General features: G+C 47.8%; 1 protein-coding gene across 2 annotated transcripts in view; it reads left to right on the forward strand.

Moving 5' to 3' along the window:
- Nucleotides 1-18423, forward strand: part of LOC138513465 (CD9 antigen-like) — a 314801-nt gene that overhangs the window by 87424 nt on the left and 208954 nt on the right. For both annotated transcript variants that reach the window (XM_069628336.1, XM_069628337.1), the window contains exon 2: nucleotides 17836-17938. In XM_069628336.1, the coding sequence (XP_069484437.1) occupies nucleotides 17836-17938 (103 nt within the window). The remainder of the gene's footprint in view (nucleotides 1-17835; nucleotides 17939-18423) is intronic.

Consider the following 18423-nt stretch of genomic DNA (forward strand, 5'->3'; position numbering starts at 1 on the left):
GCAACGATCAAGTTCAAAACCCTCTGCATCGTCCACCAGGGCTTCTGGGCTGGGGACCACATTACAGCCACCATTTTGATCTTCCTTCTCGAGCCCTCCGCTTATCCACCTCCAACTCGACGCATCGCCAGGCAGAGAGTGCGGGTAGATCTGTCCTCGGGTGGGACCTCCCTCTGGAACAGCCTCCCTTTTAACTTGAGCAAGACCACCTAAGGTTCCTGATGCAACTCAAGATCTTTCTTTCGCTACAGCTTTCTCTCACCCCCCCCCCCTTCCCCCTCCTCCCCAATCCCTTGCTGATGCCCCTGTCTGCTGTGCAAACTGGTTACTTGGCCACTCACTGAATTTACAGGACCAGGCGACTACAAAACTAATTGCCCTTTCACTGCCTCCCAACCACTTGGACTGTATCTGCAACCCTACAGTCCCCCCGACTCCCTGCTCTTATGAGTCCCTTCCCTGGCAGCACTTACGCGTTCCTTTGTAGTCTCCTTGCCTGCGCTCTGTCTCCTTCGACACTTCACTCCTTCAGCCCCCTCCTTTTCCCCCGCAGATCTCCCTCCCTCCCCTTGTGCGATCTGATTGACGCAAAGCCAAGTAAGAGCGTTGTTTTGTCCTCATGTCTTCCCTTCCTTGTCATGCCTTGAAACACTTGTGTACAGGTGCGTTATAAAAGACCTGTTGTATGTATCGTATCATGTATAAAACTTCTAGCCATGTTTTCAGATCAGCTGTTAAGGGGAGGATTGGGAGATGGAGCCCAGACGGTTCGGTGCAGCCCCTTGCACCCAATATATAGTTGGGCTTCTGTACCTGATAATAGCATTGTAAGCTGTGCTCGTCTCTGCCGACTTCCCCAACTAATAGCAGATGCATTCGGTGCGTTTCTCGTTCAGTTCGTGTCTTGCACGAACTCTTACAGATTCTGCGGCAATGCATGGATTCTAGACCTCCCAAATGAGGTTTGGCCAGAAATGTTCCTCATTCAATACTTTACTCTTTTAGAGGCCTGCTTCTAAGAAATATGGGCGTTGGACACGTTTCCCAAAGTTATGAATCGTGGGTATTCAACTTATTGGTCCCTCGTCACTGGCAGTGTCCTACTACTCTTCCCACGGCAGTGCACACTGCTATCGAAGCCGAGAACCTGCCAATTCAGCTACCAAGCTTTGTCTGGCCAGGTTCCCCGCGATTTGTCTGCAAAAGCTATGCAGAAAGAAGTATGTTACTGAACGAATTGCATCTTGCATAGAGCCTTTCCAGAAAACAAATAGGCTCTAGGTCCTGTATTACGCCCTTGTGTGAGATATTGGCTAATGGGAATTAAAAAAAAAACGTACTTTTGCAGTTTTTTGTTTAGTTCCCCCCCCACCCTCCCCCAGCTTCCGTATTTATTTTTACTTGGTTGTCATTATCCGGTTTCCCCTGTGAAAGCACCATTGGTTGAACATGGCTTATTCGTTATCTGGTCATATTTTTTCATATTGAGGTTTGGGTGTGCACATGCGAATAGATCTTAAAGCGTGGTTGGCAGTGAGTCATGGTGCTTATAAACCCACCCTGTTTAAATGTAGTCCCATGAAAACACCCCCCCTTTGGGTGGAAACTTCATGTATGAAATCGAGGCTTTCCTTGATGTTTTTGTCTTGGAATTCCAGAAGCAATGACGCCGTGGCTCATTTTTTCCATTGCCTCTGCGCATGGCTGAGAGGCACCCAAGGAAGTCCCGCATCTCTGCTCGGCGCATCCAGAGCTGTTTGCAGTTTACAAAGGCACCTTTTGTTCAGAGGAAGTAACCAGTAATATAAACTAACTTTCAACACGAGGCTTGTTAAGAGCAGTTGCTTCCTTTTTCATAATACTGTAAATAGCATGGATCACAGCTCCTCTACCAAAAAAAAGACCGCACCTATAGTTTTAATTAACTGGTGTAGCAGTATGTGAACTCCCTTCTCCCCCCACAGCCCCCCCCCCCGCCCTCCTCCTCTATTCTGTTGCAATGTCCCACGATCCGTTGTCCTGTTGGAGCAGGACATTTAGGCGCGACCGATACGGCGCCTGATATTCTGGCGCGCCTGTTCAGCTGCAGGTCCCTTTTGACGCGCCCTGTTGGCCGCAACGAGCATGGCGCAAGGACCTCTTGTGGAAGGCAAGTTTTGCCGTGACCAGGACCACTTGCATGACGTGCATGCTAACACTTCATAGGACACCACACGTCCATTGTATTAGGCTAGAGTAAGCGAGCACAATATTTAGATCTGGAATTTACGTTATTAAAACCGCATGTTCACACAAAATGCCACTTGAAATTTTCTGGACAATGTGCATGCTGACACCGCAGAGAACTCCACAAGGCCACTCTAATTGTGAGTGCTCCTCTGTACACCTAGCATCAGCCTCTCTGCCTATTACCAATCGTAACCTACGTTACTTTACAGATACAAGTTTTACTCCACTAATCTCCATAACTAGAGCACGCGGACCCTCTGCGTTCTATTACAGATGGGTCCAGATCTTACAAAATGAATAGTCACCCTCATGTAAGTCACAATAAACGCTTTACCATTGGGGACAAAGCTCCCAATAATTTTTAAGGAATCATGAGTCGCGTCATATTAGAGTCCAGTGACTAGGGTCACTCACATGTGGTCTTTCTCTTTATACCCACTCATGGAACAGCTGGAATGGGGGATTAAGACCCCTACTGCCACAACACCGGAGATTAATTGTATATTACCGGTAAGTGTTAGAGTACCGCATGAGAACTATTAACCAGCTCCATGCAATATACTTTTGGTGAAGATAGACTAAAAGCCTCTATCAATCGGTTGCTTTCATCCTTTTTGCAGAGCTTCACGAAAGCGGGACAATACATTATAACATTTCAGGAGTATGAACTGCAGAGAGACCGCTATCCAGTACTTAAACCACTGAAGAATTTCCCCCGAATTATATGCAATCCCTTAGTAATCTGGGAAAGAAACCTGTTGGGTTAGAACAGAGCATGAGCACATTGCTCTTCTTAAATTGCTCTTTTACACTTGTTAAATGTCTAAGTTTGATTGTACATTTTTTGTTTTGTAGTGCATATATTCCTTGCATTGAGTATGACCAACACCCTTGCGGTTAGGTAGTAGTAATTTTGAATTATAATTTGTGATTTGTTGTGTCTCTTAGGTTGTGTTAAGATTCTTTCACTATTTGTACTTCTTAAAGGTTTTTAGAAGCAGACAACACTTTTGATTAGAGTTCTAATGAATGCTCACTTGATTAAAAATGGAATATTAATTTCACGCACAGTGATTATTGAATTGTTAGTCACTCACTTCCACCCTGCCCGCTTCCACCCTGCCCCCCCCCCCACACTCCCCTCCTGTGCTAGCTCTGCCGATAGGATACTTGTTTTAGCGACTGGTCCATTTGGTTGTTCTGCCCTTTACAGTTCCGGGATGACTGGTTAGCTTTCCTTCCCCTGGAGTTCCCTTTTGTCAATGGATGCAATATAAACCATCATCTTCTGGTTCACCATTAGAATCCTTTTTCCTAAAAGATCGAAAAATTGAGTATTTTGGTACGTGTTACCTTTTCACATTGTACTCCAAAACAAACCACTCATTCATAAAAACGGAACTATCCTTTACTGTCGAAGAGAAACCACTACCTAAACCCTTTTATCATGCTCGCACATGGACAACCTCTCAGAAGGATGGGTTCTTGCAAATTATTCCACATTGTGTACCCTCCGATTTAAACGCCTCTGACTCGGAGGGTTATTTACATGTGGATAATGTATTGTTTGTCAATACACTAAAACACAAATGCATTTCATAATCCGCACTTGGTCATGGCAAATGAACATTGTTGAACGTGTGTATGGAATTTTCCCTCATACCAAAAAGCATAAAATGACATAAATACATGTTGTGTCCATACGTTTTGCAAAGTGTTTGACAAGAATGTAATGTTGCATCATTTTGAATTATTTGGATTGTACATTGTGCTATATTTAAATACAAACCGGAAATAAGTTTGCCTTTTAAAAAAAAACACATTGGCTAATGCAGAAGAGTTTTTTTTTTTATGCAGCCATGTTGCATAAGGTATATGCAGACTTGTACAAATTGTTTTAATATTCTGCAAGGGGAGAGACCACATGTTTTAGATTGAGTTAAACTTGTTGATTTGCTGCCTGCCAATTAAGTTGTCATTACCATTAAGCATTGCACACATTGCCTTTGTACATGTAACTTAGAAATATTGAACTCTACTCAAACATAAAATGTGTGTTTATCTGGGGCTCTGCTCTGTTCATGCTAGGAATAAAATTGCCTGCTTTCTGTAAAATGGACCTCACTATTAATTGATGACTCTGCGTTCAAAGGGATGAGGATGCACCACTCTGTATGGGAAATAATAAGCTCAATCATTTTCAACTTCAGCACTTCCGTACCTGTATTTTGTAAGTTTAGTTCTCCATCATGGGGTCTGGCATGGATTCACATGCTCATGAATATTCCCCGTCGTCAGGCTGGGAATCCTCGGTAAAGAAAAAATCAGTATCAGTTTCGTTTCTGATCTGTCTTGGTAGTAACCAATCCCTGATCTCTGGGTCATACTGCCCCCAGCCAATGACTGCCCTCTCCCTAAACCCCGCCTCTGGCAGCCATCCTCAGATTTTTACCGCACGCTCAAGTGTTGGGAGTCCTCGTGCTTTAGCTCTTGAGTTTTTTTACTGCGTTTTCATGCTTTTTCAGGAGACTCTTTTTTTTTTTCGGTTAATCGAGCCTCAAGCTCCACCGTTTCTACTTCCGACAACGGGGACCCGTTTCAGAATTCTTCTACGCCCCTCAAGGGTGAAGTATTCGTCGAGTTTACACTTCTTGGAGGATTCAGGAAGATCTGCGGCCTACCTCAACAGACATGGCCCAGGACAAAGGAAGCTCGACGCCCAGATCCAAGCTGTTCAGGTGCTGCCCTGGATGCGGATTGCAAAACGTTTTCAAGGAGGACGAGCATTCGCGATGTCTCTACTGCCTTCATGAGGACAAGACGCACGTGGAGAAGGACTGCGTTCTGCAAGAACCTTTCGGAACGGACCAAACAAGATCGTCGTCCCCGCCTGGCTGCCTGGCTGGAGAAGGGCATAGCAGGTGAGAAGGCGAAGAAAAAGTCTGAGCGGGCTTCTAAATCCTGTGAGGGTGCCCTGGCTACAGGGGCCCAACAGAAGGCCAAGCACCGTGAGTCCGCGGGCACTGGGAGCACCGAAAGGTCGGGCTCTTCGGCTGCCAGGCAGGGCGCTACTTCCCCGGCACGTTCGACCACTAGCCAGCGCTCTGGTTCGGGGAAGAGGAAGTCTGAGAACCCGGGTAAGCTGCTGGAGCGGACCCGGTCGATATCGAAGGGGGAGCGAGGCGTTGACCCTCCCCCCAAGGCGAAGGCCCAGGACGCACCTAAGGTGGTGAGGGCTTTGATCCAGCTGGCAATAGCCTCTATCGAAGTGGTCGCTGCGACCCTGGAGAAGCCGGCTGAGACTACGGCAGTGGAAACGGCCTCTGGGCCCAGAGTATCCCTGCCACCGCGGAGGGAATCCTCTTTCCAGCCCATCGTTAAGACCCCTGTGAAGTCCCCGGTGGAATAAGAGGGGGGGTGGTGGTGGCCATTAGCTCGGCGGCCATTTTGTTGGTAATCCAATCCTTATGTACCGAGATGAGGACGAGATTACCACGGACCCCGACGGAGGATCCAGAACCAGGCCCATCGGGAGGCCTCCGAACAAGCGGAGGAGAGTCCACCCCGCTCCGCCCTTCGTGCCTGCGATACCTGTGGACCCCGCATCCCCCTCGCCGGACCCTAGAGAGGATACGGCGACGGATACAGTGATGGGGACGGACGATGACGGCGGCGATGACACAGCGGACATCCTGTCATCACTCCCCCTCCCCCCCAGCGGGCTTCTTCAGCTGACGAAATTGGCTCTTTCCATGCCATAACCAGGGCATCCGAGCTCTTCCAGCTCTACTCTGAAGAACAAAAAAGGAAGGGGTTCTGTACCAACGACGAGAGGCCAAGAGGAAGACGGTCCTCACGGTGCCTTTGCTCGACGACATCTGGGATGAGGGGCTTGCTGTCCTCAAGAACCCTTCCACGACACCTGCCAAGAGGGACAGGTACGAGAAGAAGTACCAAGTCCCCGATGCTGCCCCCTTGTGCCTCAGGGCCCAGCCCACGCCGGACCCTGTCTTCTCGGCAGCGGCTAAGAAGAAGGCAGCGGGTGCGGCGGCTTCCACTTGCCCGCCGGACAGCAAGGGCAAGAAGTTGGACTCCATGGAACGAGTCATCTCGTTGGCGGCGATGACGATTAAGGCGGCCAATGCCTTGGCGATCCTGGCCCGCTACGACAGGGAGCTCTGGTTCAAGATAGCTCCCCTGCTAGATTTCCTACCTGACAAGAGGGCGGAGGCCCTAGAAATCCTGCAGGAAGGCAAGGTGGCGTCGGATTATGCCATAACGGTGGCAACGGACATTGCCGATACCGGATTTCGCCAGCTGGGCAATGGAGTTTCCCTCCGACGAAGAGGATGGCTCAAGGCGACAGACTTTCGCCAGGACGTCCAGACCAGAGTGTTGGAAATGCTGTTCGACGGCAACAACCTTTTTGGTAAGGCGGTGGACGAGTCTCGACAGGCCACCAAGACCGACTCGGAGACGGCCCTGGCCCTAGGGGTGCTTCAACAGCGACAGCCCTTTCAGAGCTCCGGAGGTAGACGGGGTGCCTCCAAAGGATCCAGCGGTGGCGCCTCCACTTACCGCCAGGTGGCCCGCTCCTCTTCCCAGGAGGCCTACAGAGGTTGCGGCAAGCAAGGGGGATCCCGCCGTCGCCAGGGAGGCCAAGGCGGCAAGGCTGCCTCCAAGCAAGACTGACCCAGCCGTGTTGTCGGGCCCCCACCGAAGCACCCCGGTGGGAGGCCGGCTGACTAAGTTCGTCAGCGTGTGGGAGTCATCTCCACTGACCGTTGGGTGTTGGACACCCTGGCCAACGGGAACTTGCTGGAATTCCAAAATAAGTGCATTTGCATTCCTCCTGTGGCCAGGAAGGAGAATCGCGTCCCTCAACTTGTGTTGTAGGTAAGGGTGATGCTCAAGAAAGGTGCCATCGAGCTCGGCTCCGGAGTGTACTCAAGGTACTTCCTCATCAGAAAGAAGACAAGCGGTTGGCGCCCCATCATGGACCTGCGTCGGTTAAACAAATACATCAAGGCACAGAAATTCAGGATGGTCACCCTCCAGCACATGCTGGAAGGCGACTTCCTATAATCTTTGGACCTGGAGGATGTTTACTTCCTGTGCCGTTTTAGAATGGGGATGTGGAAGTTCCCCAGGTTCGTGGTTCAGGGACGCCACTACCAATTCAGAGCCCTACCATTTGGATTACAGTCGGCACCCAAGGTGTCCACCAAGTGCCTGGCACCAGTGGTGGCACGGCTGCGCCTGCCTGTGCCTACCTGGACGACTGGCTAATCTGGGAAAGGACAAGAGAACTCACCGTCGAACACACGGCGAGGACCGTCCGGTGGCTCACGGAGCTGGGGTTCGCTATCAACTACCCCAAATCCCACCTGGTTCCATCGCAAGTAGCACTGTTCCTGGGAGCGAAGCTCAATACAGTGGGGCAATTGGCCTCCCCTTCAGAGGAGAGGACCAAGACCATCCTGGGCAAGGTGCGGCGCCTGTTAGCCACGACGTGGCCAGGGTGAGGTCCATCAAGTCCCTTCTCGGGATGATGTCCTCGTGCATCTATCTTGTACCCCTTTGCAGACTTCGGATGCGTCCGTTAGAGGAGTTCCTCGACGCCCGCTGGTTTCAGGCGACGGGCTGCTTCGAGGTCAGGATCCCTCTCGACGAAGAGGTCCGTTGGGCGATCCTATGGTGGGGCACCCGTGCTCACCTCACTACAGGCATGGACTTTCAAACCCCGGCGTTTCAGGAGACGGTGATGACGGACGCCTCTCTGGAGGGTTGAGGGGCCCACACCGGAGATCTCCATGCAAGAGGCCTTTGGTTCCTGGAGGAGAGGTCTCTTCACATCAATATTCTGGAGCTCCGAGCAGTGTTCTGGGCTCTCAAGTCGTTCCTTCCGTCCCTCAAGGACAAGGTGGTGAGGATCTTCACCGACAACACCACCACGATGTTCTACATACGGAAGCAAGGGGGCACTACATCCCAGCCCTATCCAAGGAGGCCCAGGAACTGTGGCACTGGGCCGTCGCCCAGGGGATGTTTCTGGTTCCCTTCCACTTGGCAGGAATAAAAAACACCATCGCCGACTCACTCAGCAGGGAGCTGTGCTCGTGCCACAAGTGTGAACTGCACCAGGATCAAGTGGATCGGCTCTTCCAATGATGGGGCAAACCCCAGATCGACCTGGTCACGACGGCGACAAACTCCAAGTGCCAGAGGTTCGCCAGCAGGTTCCCACAGCCGAGGAGCATGGGTGATGCTTTCTCATTCTCCTGGGACGGCCTGTTTCTATACGCGTTCCCTCCGTTGCCGTTCCGCCTCATGAACCAGCTCAAGAAGTCCAGGTGCAGGATGATCCTCGTCGCACCGGCGTGGCCGAGGCAGATCTGTTTCCCGGACCTTCTGGACTTGTCAACGTCCCCACCAGTGAAGCTGCCGGTGGATGCAGATCTTCTCTCCAGAGAAGGAGGCGGCGTTCTCCATCACGAGCCACAGTCGCTGAACTTGCAGGCCTGGCTCCTGCAGCACTAGAGTTTGGAGGGTACGATATACCGGCTGATTGCAGAGAGGTTCTTGCAAAGGCCAGGGCATCTTCAACTCTCGTGTTACGGTCATAAATGGAAGAGGTTCTCTGTCGGGTGCCATGCACAGAATATTAACCCTCTGCGGATTACGGCCCCTCAAGTACTGCCGTACCTACTGTCGCTGGCCAAAGCTGGACGGGCTCACGCCTCCATCAAAATACATCTGGCTGCCATCTCCCGATATACCAGCACTACGGGACGGGCGTCCTTGTGGTCTCGTCGCCTGGTGAAGGAATTTATGAAGGGACTATTCCGATCATTCCTGCCGGTGAAGGCTCCTGCCCCGGCATGGGAGCTTAATGTGGAGCTGACCAGGCTCACTCGAGCCTATGCATTCAGCGCCTTTGACGTTCCTGTCATGGAAGACGGCGTTCCTTGTGGCCATCACCTCCGCACGACGAGTGGGAGAGATCCAGGCCCTATCTTGCAAGCCTCCATACTTGACTTTTCATGACACGAGGGTGGTGCTGAGGACACACCCCTCCTTCATGCCCAAGGTGCCGTCGGACTTCCACCTCAACGAGCCCTTGATGATACCAGTTTTCTTCCCGTCGCCTTCGACGCCGGCCGAGAGGACTTTGCACTCGCTGGATGTAGCTAGAGTGCTGAAGTTCTACGTGGACCGCACTAAGTTTTCAGAAGACGTCACAACTGTGAACTTTGGGTCTGTGAATCAAGGGAAGGCTCTCTCGAAGACTTCCATTTCCAGATGGCTCTCTGGCTGCATCATGCACTGTCACAGGTTGGCAAACCGACCGCTGCCCGACCGTCTGAGAGCCCATTCGACCAGAACGATCGCTGCTACCACGGCGTTCCTGTCTGGTGTGCCCCTGCTGGACATCTGCAGGGCTGCTACGTGGAGGTCGACGCACACCTTCACAAGATTCTACTGTGTCGATCGGGACTCCAGGGTCGGCCAAGCAGTACTGCGCAACCTGTTTGCCTAAGGTGAGCCTGGTGAGGAGGTAAGAATTGCTTAATGTTGAGTTTGTATGTAATGCTTAATATTGAGCCTTTGCCACCTCCCGTGGTTGTGCATGTGTATACTGCTATGTATTCTTTTATTCATGAGCATGTGAATCCATGCCAGACCCCATGCTGGAGAAGGAACAAGTTACTTACCTGTAACTGTTGTTCTCCAGCATGGGTCTGGCATGGATTCACATGCGAACCCTCCCATCTACCCCTCTGCGGCTCTTCACTTGGTCATACTGCCACTTGCGGTGCTACCAAATCTGAGGATGGCGGCCAGAGGCGGGGCTTAGGGAGAGGGCAGTCATTGGCTGGGGACAGTATGACCCAGAAATCAGCGATTGGTTACTACTCTGAAAGACAGATCAGAAACAAAACTGATACTGATTTTTTTCTTTACCGAGGATTCCCAGCCTGACGGGGAATATTCATGAGCATGTGAATCCATGCCAGACCCATGCTGCAGAACAACAATTACAGGTAAGTAACTTGTTACTTAGATGGCCTCAGTGGAATGACATTGATGGATGCATGGCTAGCGTAATGGTAGTCTCGGAGGAGACCATGAACCTTTGACCTGGCAGAGCATTAAGGCCTCATTATTGGCTGTACTTCAAATACTGAACACCCAATTAAAATGATGCATTTGTTTCCCAGGATATCTGTTACAGTAGATGTTTCTGTTCATATAAATACCCCACAAAACATGTAATGTGCAGCAATGGAAACACAATGCAAACATTGGTGACCAATAATTACATTTATTGATTTTTGTATTAAGTAATGTGGGCCTGATTGCATACATATGAAGATATATTCAAATGTAAGCATTAGTAAATCGCACATTTTAGTAACTCATGCGTGTGGCTGCAGAAACATGAAGGATGTGTCTTAATTTTCTTGTGACCATGAATTCATAGGTCACGTTAATAGCACACGTCTGTTCTCCAAGAAATGAGGGAAACGCCTATTTGACTCTCGTTTAATCCGAATTCCTGAGGGGAGGGGCTAATCCACAAGTAAATGCATTTTACCTGGCGAAGTTGCATTGAGCCGTTGATGTCCCCCCAACTCTCCTGGGCCTTTTAAAAGACAAACCAAAAGGGAATACAAGAACTCCATTGCATTTGGATACATATCGCCAGAATTGATAACATCAGAGCTAGCAATTGAATGTATTTTGGGGACCATTGTTTACAAGCTATGTTTGTAAAGTGGACAGGACCTGTAAATTAAACTTTGCAAGTATATTTAAAGTAGAATGCCTGCAATTGCGTATGGGCACATTTGTGTCTCCATTCATTTCCCTCAGATTTCACTGGAGCAAATTATCTATGGTTTTGAGCTTGGTGTACAGCATGACTCAAGGTATTGATCAACTTCTTGAACTGTGAAAACCATAGTTTAAATAAAAGAAAAAAAGTGTTTTTTTCTACTGCTCAAAGTGAAAAAGAACGTTTAGTTTCTCCCCATAATTCCAAAAAAGTCAGTTTAAATAACCAACATTTCCAAGAGGGCATAGCACAAAAATAAGGTTCACTCTTAATTGGATTCATTTTTTTTTTGTCGTTCACGTTTTATTGGCCATCTTGAACATTATATATATATATATATGTATATATATATATTTATATATATTACTACCGTAACCTTTTACAAAATTCTCAATAAATCGAATGACATCCTAAAAAGCGAAGTAACCGCCAATTTAAATTACAAGGCACTCTTACAGTGAAGGCCCAAACCTACGCAGATTTCTCCAAAGCCCTCACATCTTGGGGTTATGATGCATCCCTGGATAATCATGTACTTAAGTGGATTCATAATGGCAATTAAATTTAACTTTCTGATTCATTTTCTATTTGCTTCATTTATAAAATCTCATGCTTGAGTGACCCTTAACTCTCAAGGTAGTTTTCTCGGTGGACAGTCATAATTTCGAAAAAAAAAATGTGGACGGACAAAAATGTCGACAAAAAAATGTCGGAAAAAAAAATGTCGACTTTCGTTTTTTTTAATATATTTATTTTAGGGGTTCGGGAGTTAAAAAAAGGGAAAAATTAAAAAAGGGGGGTTGGGGGGAACCCCCCCATTTTAAAAAAAAAAATGCATTGAAACTTTTTTTTTCGACTTTTTTTTTTTTCGAAATTATCACTATAAACCAGTTTGCTCTACAACACGAGCTTCTACACTGAACCAAAGTTATGTTACTTGGCATTTATATAGCGCTCTATATATCTTTGGTATGATCTCAGAGCGCTGGTAAATTGAACACCCTCGGGGAACTGCAGTTCAGGTAAGTAGAGAGAGGTGGTGTCTTAGGGTGCGTGGGTGCACCAGTTGTGTGCAGCTGATGTAATGGCTGTATGGTAGCTGCATCCTACCATTACGTGTGGTGTTGAAGATATTATTTGGAATGTGTGCAGTCTGGTGGGTGGACATCCAGACTGGGGTTGGCTGCATTAGGCCTGCAGGTCGCTTATGTGAGCAGCTAAGCCGGAATCATCGGAGTGCTGGGTTTTATTAGGGTGTTGAGGTGTTCATGGGGTAGTGGTCGTATGTGAACAGCTAGGCAGAGTTTGTCAGGGGTATAGCTGTGTTCTAGTTGAGTGATGGTGTAGAGTAGAGAGTAGGCGTAATGATATGATGGTTCATCTTATTGACACACGGACACACAGTGGACTGGGCATACGGTGACAGTAGTGGGCATACAGAAGTATAGTAACAGCATGGGGATGAGAAAGCAGAGTGCACACTGATACATGGGCGGCACACAGGATGACGAGAGGGTTGGGTAGTACATTGGGATACATGGCGGCATTACGGGAACAGAATGGCAGTGAGCTCTGCGACGCACGGACACAGTGATAGGTAGCGGGCTTACAGTGATGGGGGGGGCATGAAAGCGGGGTACACAGACATGTGTATGACGGGCACACACAGGAACTAGAGTGTAGGGTAATTCCATTCAGTCTATTCAATCCATTCATCTAATCAATGACTTACCCGTTTCTTCCTCCATTCATTCCGTCGATCCGTCTGTTCGCTCGATGCATCAATCCTTTTCTTCGACCGTTCATTCGATCGATTCCTTCCGCTGCCATTCCATCCATTAGAAAAACTATCCAACTATATACCTACGAAACATTTTTATCTCTGTCCAAGGTAGAAACTAATAGGGTCCAATGATTTAAAGTGAATCAATTCTGTTAGACTTTTTTTTTTCTTCTCTCTCAAGCCAACACTTGGTGTCGGCGAAAACAAAGTGAATTGCATTGTTGTAAAAACTATTCTAAGTCTTCTTGTGAAACCGACAAGCAATGTTTTGGCTGGTATCCAAGACTACAGATATGCTTTTGTACGTGTGGAATTAGATTGCAGACGGGTTGTGTTTCTTTTCTGTATAAAGTTGCCAATATTCATGTGGAATTTTGTGGGAGACTTCCCCCAGCGTTGAAAGTTGGCTGACCTTGGTCAACCTATTCCCTCTGTGCCATGGACCATGGACTCGTTTCCTTCAGGTGAAGCGGTGTGTACCCACAGACCTTGAAACATGGTTCACTAATAAAGTGGACTTTGCCTTGGGTTTGGTCACCCAGTTACTGTTAATCTCCCTGAGCTTAACATTACATTCACAGGCGGGCATAGACGGGGTGTAATCTACCAGGTGCCAGATTGTGGTGGACAGTATTCATTCAGGAGTTGCTGGACTCCTCTGTTCAGTGGGGCATTCTGAGGGTAGATTATCCTTGCAAGTAATTGGGGCAGTACAGGACTTCCCCTGCGGCCTCCCACCTCCAGGTCTCTATCAGGACAGACAGCAGCTTTCTAATTACTGCCAGCTCTGCAAGCACTGGGTTGCACTTGCACGCCCTGGGTGTATGGTCGTCCGCGGCTGGTGGATCAGTGACGATATCGATGCCAAGATTGGTTGCCTTTTGTGGGGGCTTGGGAACCCGAAGTGGGGTTAAGTGAAGAAAACACTATCCCATGAGCTCATGTGCGACAAGAACTCACTCAAGGCGCTACGAGGGGAGCAAGAGATGCGTACGGATGCGCCATGAATCGCTCGTCATCTTTGGCCTGGGAGGGTGAAGCAGGGGTAGATGAGTAAACCTCTGTGTGAGAGTCGGTGCAAAGAACAGGAACAAGACACAGGCTGGAGGGCTCAGAAGTGGAAGCAGCGCTAGAACTTGGTAAAATGCTACTACTTGCAGATGCAGCCGGAATGACCGCCTGCCTTGCCTTGGGAATACCAGTTTCGCTGTCCCAAAATATGATGTCTCAGATGGCAGATGCTGGATAGACTGGCCAAAATGGAATCCGGGAGCTCTCAGCGCCGGGGGGGTGCAACCGAAGTTGAATGCAAGTGGGCACTCAAGCCAGCAGATCCTTTGGCTTTGTCATTAACAATGTCGCTGCATGTAGAATTCCCTCCAGCGGGGGGCATACTTCATTTAATCGCTGGAGTTTCATGGTTCTTGTCTGTGCAACTTACTGCGGGGCACATCTTAATTAGACCTCCCAAATGGCAGAACTTTGATACCCTGGTGGCTATCATCTGGTGCTGTAAGACCCCTCCAATAGTGTCTTTGCTGTCCCCCAAAAATGGGTGGATCTCTTCAATCAACAAATTGGCCTCCCCCATGAGATCCATGGGCTTGTCACATTCCACATTACCTGGCACCCTAATCAAATTTGATTTTTGCCATTCATGTGACCGGTGCACAAAATGTAGATGCGACAATCAAACTGCACAAGCTCCTCTTAGAAACAGGTGGGCAGTGCTTTTATTAAAAAAAAAAAAAAATTTTTTTTAACAAGAATGAGATTTCATGTTTTCTTATTACTGGGGCTACTGCAGTACGTGTTTTGTCGCTGCTTCTTGTGACTTCACATTCAGATTACCATAATTTGAAGTGAAGTTGCAATCTTAAATCACCCAACGTATATTGACCCACCAAAACCCATTTTCTTTGCTTTTACTTTGGGCTCCCTCGCTACACTCAGCCGCAATCACATACTTGTGGCAAATATTTACACCCTCAAAAAAAACTCACCAGCTACCACTGGTGGCTGGTATATTTGTGGACCGGGCACCACCCCCTTCTTTCTACGCTATGTGAAAAAAAAAAACATATGTATAGCAGCATAATCATCAGGCATTGCCCACACATGGTGATACGGTCCTGCCCGGGGTGTGGGAACTCAGTATGCCTCACAGGGAGGCACCCAATTTTGTGCTATGCTATTGTAAAGGGGTAGTGTGTAGTGCGTGCCTTGAAGTCTGCCAGTGAGTCCCCGGGAGAGAAGCATCTAGTGGGTATGTTAAATTTAAAATAACTGTGTGGTGCCACAAATTTGTGTGCAGCAATGAAATTGCATTAAATGGTGGGGGATTATTAAGTCCTCTGGCACCCAGTATTACGCTTGGGTGATAAACTATTGGGGTTTGGGGAGGGGGGGTCTTGGGTATATTGAAGAACCTTTCCCAGGTATTCTACTCCAGCAAAGATAACCTGATCTGGTGTACTGCCCTGTGTGCACGCAGACCATACTAATAGGTTTCTTCTATCGTAGTGGTAGCTGGCTCTGATACATTTATAACACAAGGGCATTTTGTTGATACTAAATCCTGGTCAATAATTTAACTTTGATGACCTTTCACGTGCAGCGCTTTGCTCCTGGGTAAACGACAGCGCACGCCTACCCCAGGTCAGTTTGGCTTGTTTAACACAGCAACGCCACAGATAACGAGTATCTCTGTGTCCATTGATCTATAAATGTTTCATACGCTAGCTGTAGCCTCCCTTGAGATTTTAGTTACCCGATTAAAACTACTTCATTATGTATGTTTTACATATAGACCCCATGCCGAATCTGGAAAATGACATTCCCCAAATGTGTGATCGTGGACCAATCACTCCTCAGTTCTTGTATCTGGCTGAAATGAGAGCGCCTGGAAACACTGGCGCTAGATGAATCTGAACAATTTCTCTTACCTCTCGCGCCTGTCGCTACCACCGCTTCAATATTCGCAAGGTCCGCTCCTCTTACCTTCCATGCAACAAAACTGTTAATCTCCTCCTTTCTTCTCTCGCCTCTTCTACTGCTCCTCCCTCCTGTTTGGACTACCTGCCTCTCATCTTGCTCACCTTAAATCTATCTACCACTCAGCTATCCGTACCCTCTGTCTCCTTGCCCCGCATGACTCCATTTCTTTTTCGCTCTCTCCCCTTGGCTGGCTTCCCTTTCACTCACAACTTAAATTTCATTTCCTCTGTCTAGTCTTTAAATCTCTCCATGACCTGGCTCTCCCTTATCGCTCCTCTCTCCTTTCTATAATCCCTCCACTCCCTCCGTTCAGCCGACCACTTCCTTCTCACCGTTCTCCCTCCCCCATGTGCCTCCTCCTGTTTCCACTCCTTTCAGCTCCTAGTCCCCCTCCACTGGAACTCCTTACCTCTCTCAATCCGCTCTATACCTGCCTTTTCCTCCTTTCGCACTTCGCTGAAATCTTTCTCCCTTCCCCACCTCTCATCCTCTCCCCTTCTCTATGATCCTCTCCTCTCTCCCCCTCCCCTTATCCTCCCTCACTTCACCCTTATATCCCTTCTGTTTCTCCCCTCCTCCTTCCTCTCCCCTCCACTTCCCTCTTACAGATGAATTGCTCTACTTACTGTTTGTATTGGTTTGATCCATTGTACATTGCTTCTTCTGTTATAATGTTGTATGTATTCCGTTGTTCTAATGTAAAGCGATTTGGATGAAAGCGCTATATAAACATAATAAATACAAATTTGAAGGTAGTTTTCCATCACTTCCTGTAATATGGGCGGGTCAAGTGACATCACTTCTGGTGTCATCTGGGGGGGGTCAAAGGTTGTGTGATGTCACTTCCGTTATACCTGGCATTTTGGTGAAATTACATCCTTGGTTGGTTGGTTGTGGACATACCATTTCAAGCCTCTCTACAGGGTGTGAAGGGGAATAAGTTGAAATCGTGGAGAGGGCATGGTTGGAATTTTGGGCTTACTGCTTGGTGTGGAGAGAATGGCATTGGCAGCATCACAATTGGACTAACAAAGATACAAACGGCAGCTAGATTGTCTGAATTGTCAATTGGTAGGTTTGTTGTTGGTGGGTCTGCTTTGAGTAAACTGTGGCAATACTAGAATTCTAAAGAAACTGGCGGCCCTGCTCTTCATTACAGTAAGAGTTAATTCTCTAGGAGATAATGGTTTCCTTATCAAATAACGAATGTTCTTGTGCAACTTGCGACTGTCTGGCCACCTCCCATTTCCTCTCAGCGTTTCATGTAAATTTCTTGTGTTCATGTGGTTGGCTTGTGATCCAGTGGAGTTGCCAAATCAACTTGATCTTTTCAGGATAGCCACATGGTGAGTCGACACGGGGGTTCCTTGCAAATCTAATATATGTCCTTTGGCTGTGGCACTAGGTGGACCGTTTATGGGGACCCCTGCCATTGTGCACATTTTAAATCTTCTTCCTAATCTGTATACTCCCATCTTGCGCTTCGTGTTCATTTTCACATTTTCAATTTGTAAAAGAAAGTAGTCCCATCATTATTGCATTTTGAAATCTAACCATCCAAGTTTGTCAATCCTGATGGAGACCTGTAATTGCATGTGGAATGTTCTTCTGGAAATAGATGGGTGTTTTAAAGGGGCCTAAATCTGCATGGACTACCAATAAAGGACAATGAAGATCTAGGTTTGTGTCTACTGTCTTGTGTGGATTCTGACTTGCTTTTCATTATTGTTGCATACCCCTGTGTGCACGCTGGCCTGTTCTGTGAGTAGTGAAGGTGGAATGGGTATTTCCGTGTTGAAGCAAGCACAAGCAATTAGTCTCTCTAAACCACGGTCTGAAACAGATGCTGGGAAACTATGCGCCTTTACTTGCACATGGACGTGTTGATGCTGCCCAGCCCGAAATCATGCTGTCTTTGCGGATGCTAGCGTGCTTATATGTGCACCATTATACTCCATTAATGCATTTTCTTTTCTTCCAAAAACAGCTTTGCGGGACTGCAGTCCTTGCTGTTGGTCTATGGCTGCGATTCGACAACCAAACCAAAACTATTTTTGAACATGATGAAAACCCCACCTCATTCTATACAGGTAAGTTCATTGAGCGGTCCTAGCACCTGAGTTACCACATTGACATGCATGCCATGGTGGAATTCCGAATACAGCCAATCCTCGTTGCTGCTGCTTTAACAATAAAATGTAATTGTTTCTGGAATGTTCATTTGCCGCCTTTTGCACTTGTATAGTTTTTTTTTTTTTTGTTTTTTGTATGGGACCTTTTCTGCCATTAGTATTCTGTGGCATTCTCAAATTGTTTCAGGAAACCCACTCCCTGTTGTCATTTAAAAGATTACTCAATGGAAGAGATTTCTTTTCTTCCCAAAACGGTTTTCCAAACTTCCACTGCTAAACCTATGGTGCCGTTTGGACACTTGGGTCCTGAGCCTTTAATGTCTTGGCTATTGCAGGCTTTCCTGTTTTGAAACTTTTGGACGCTTGCGTGTAGTTTGCTCCTCCACTGGTTCTCATTTTGCAAATGGCTGTGCTGCATCTCGGGCTTATGAGGAGTAGGCAGT

The sequence above is a fragment of the Ambystoma mexicanum genome, chromosome 12, assembly GCF_040938575.1.
Source record: "Ambystoma mexicanum isolate Mex_15411 chromosome 12, UKY_AmexF1_1, whole genome shotgun sequence".
NCBI lineage: Eukaryota > Metazoa > Chordata > Amphibia > Caudata > Ambystomatidae > Ambystoma > Ambystoma mexicanum.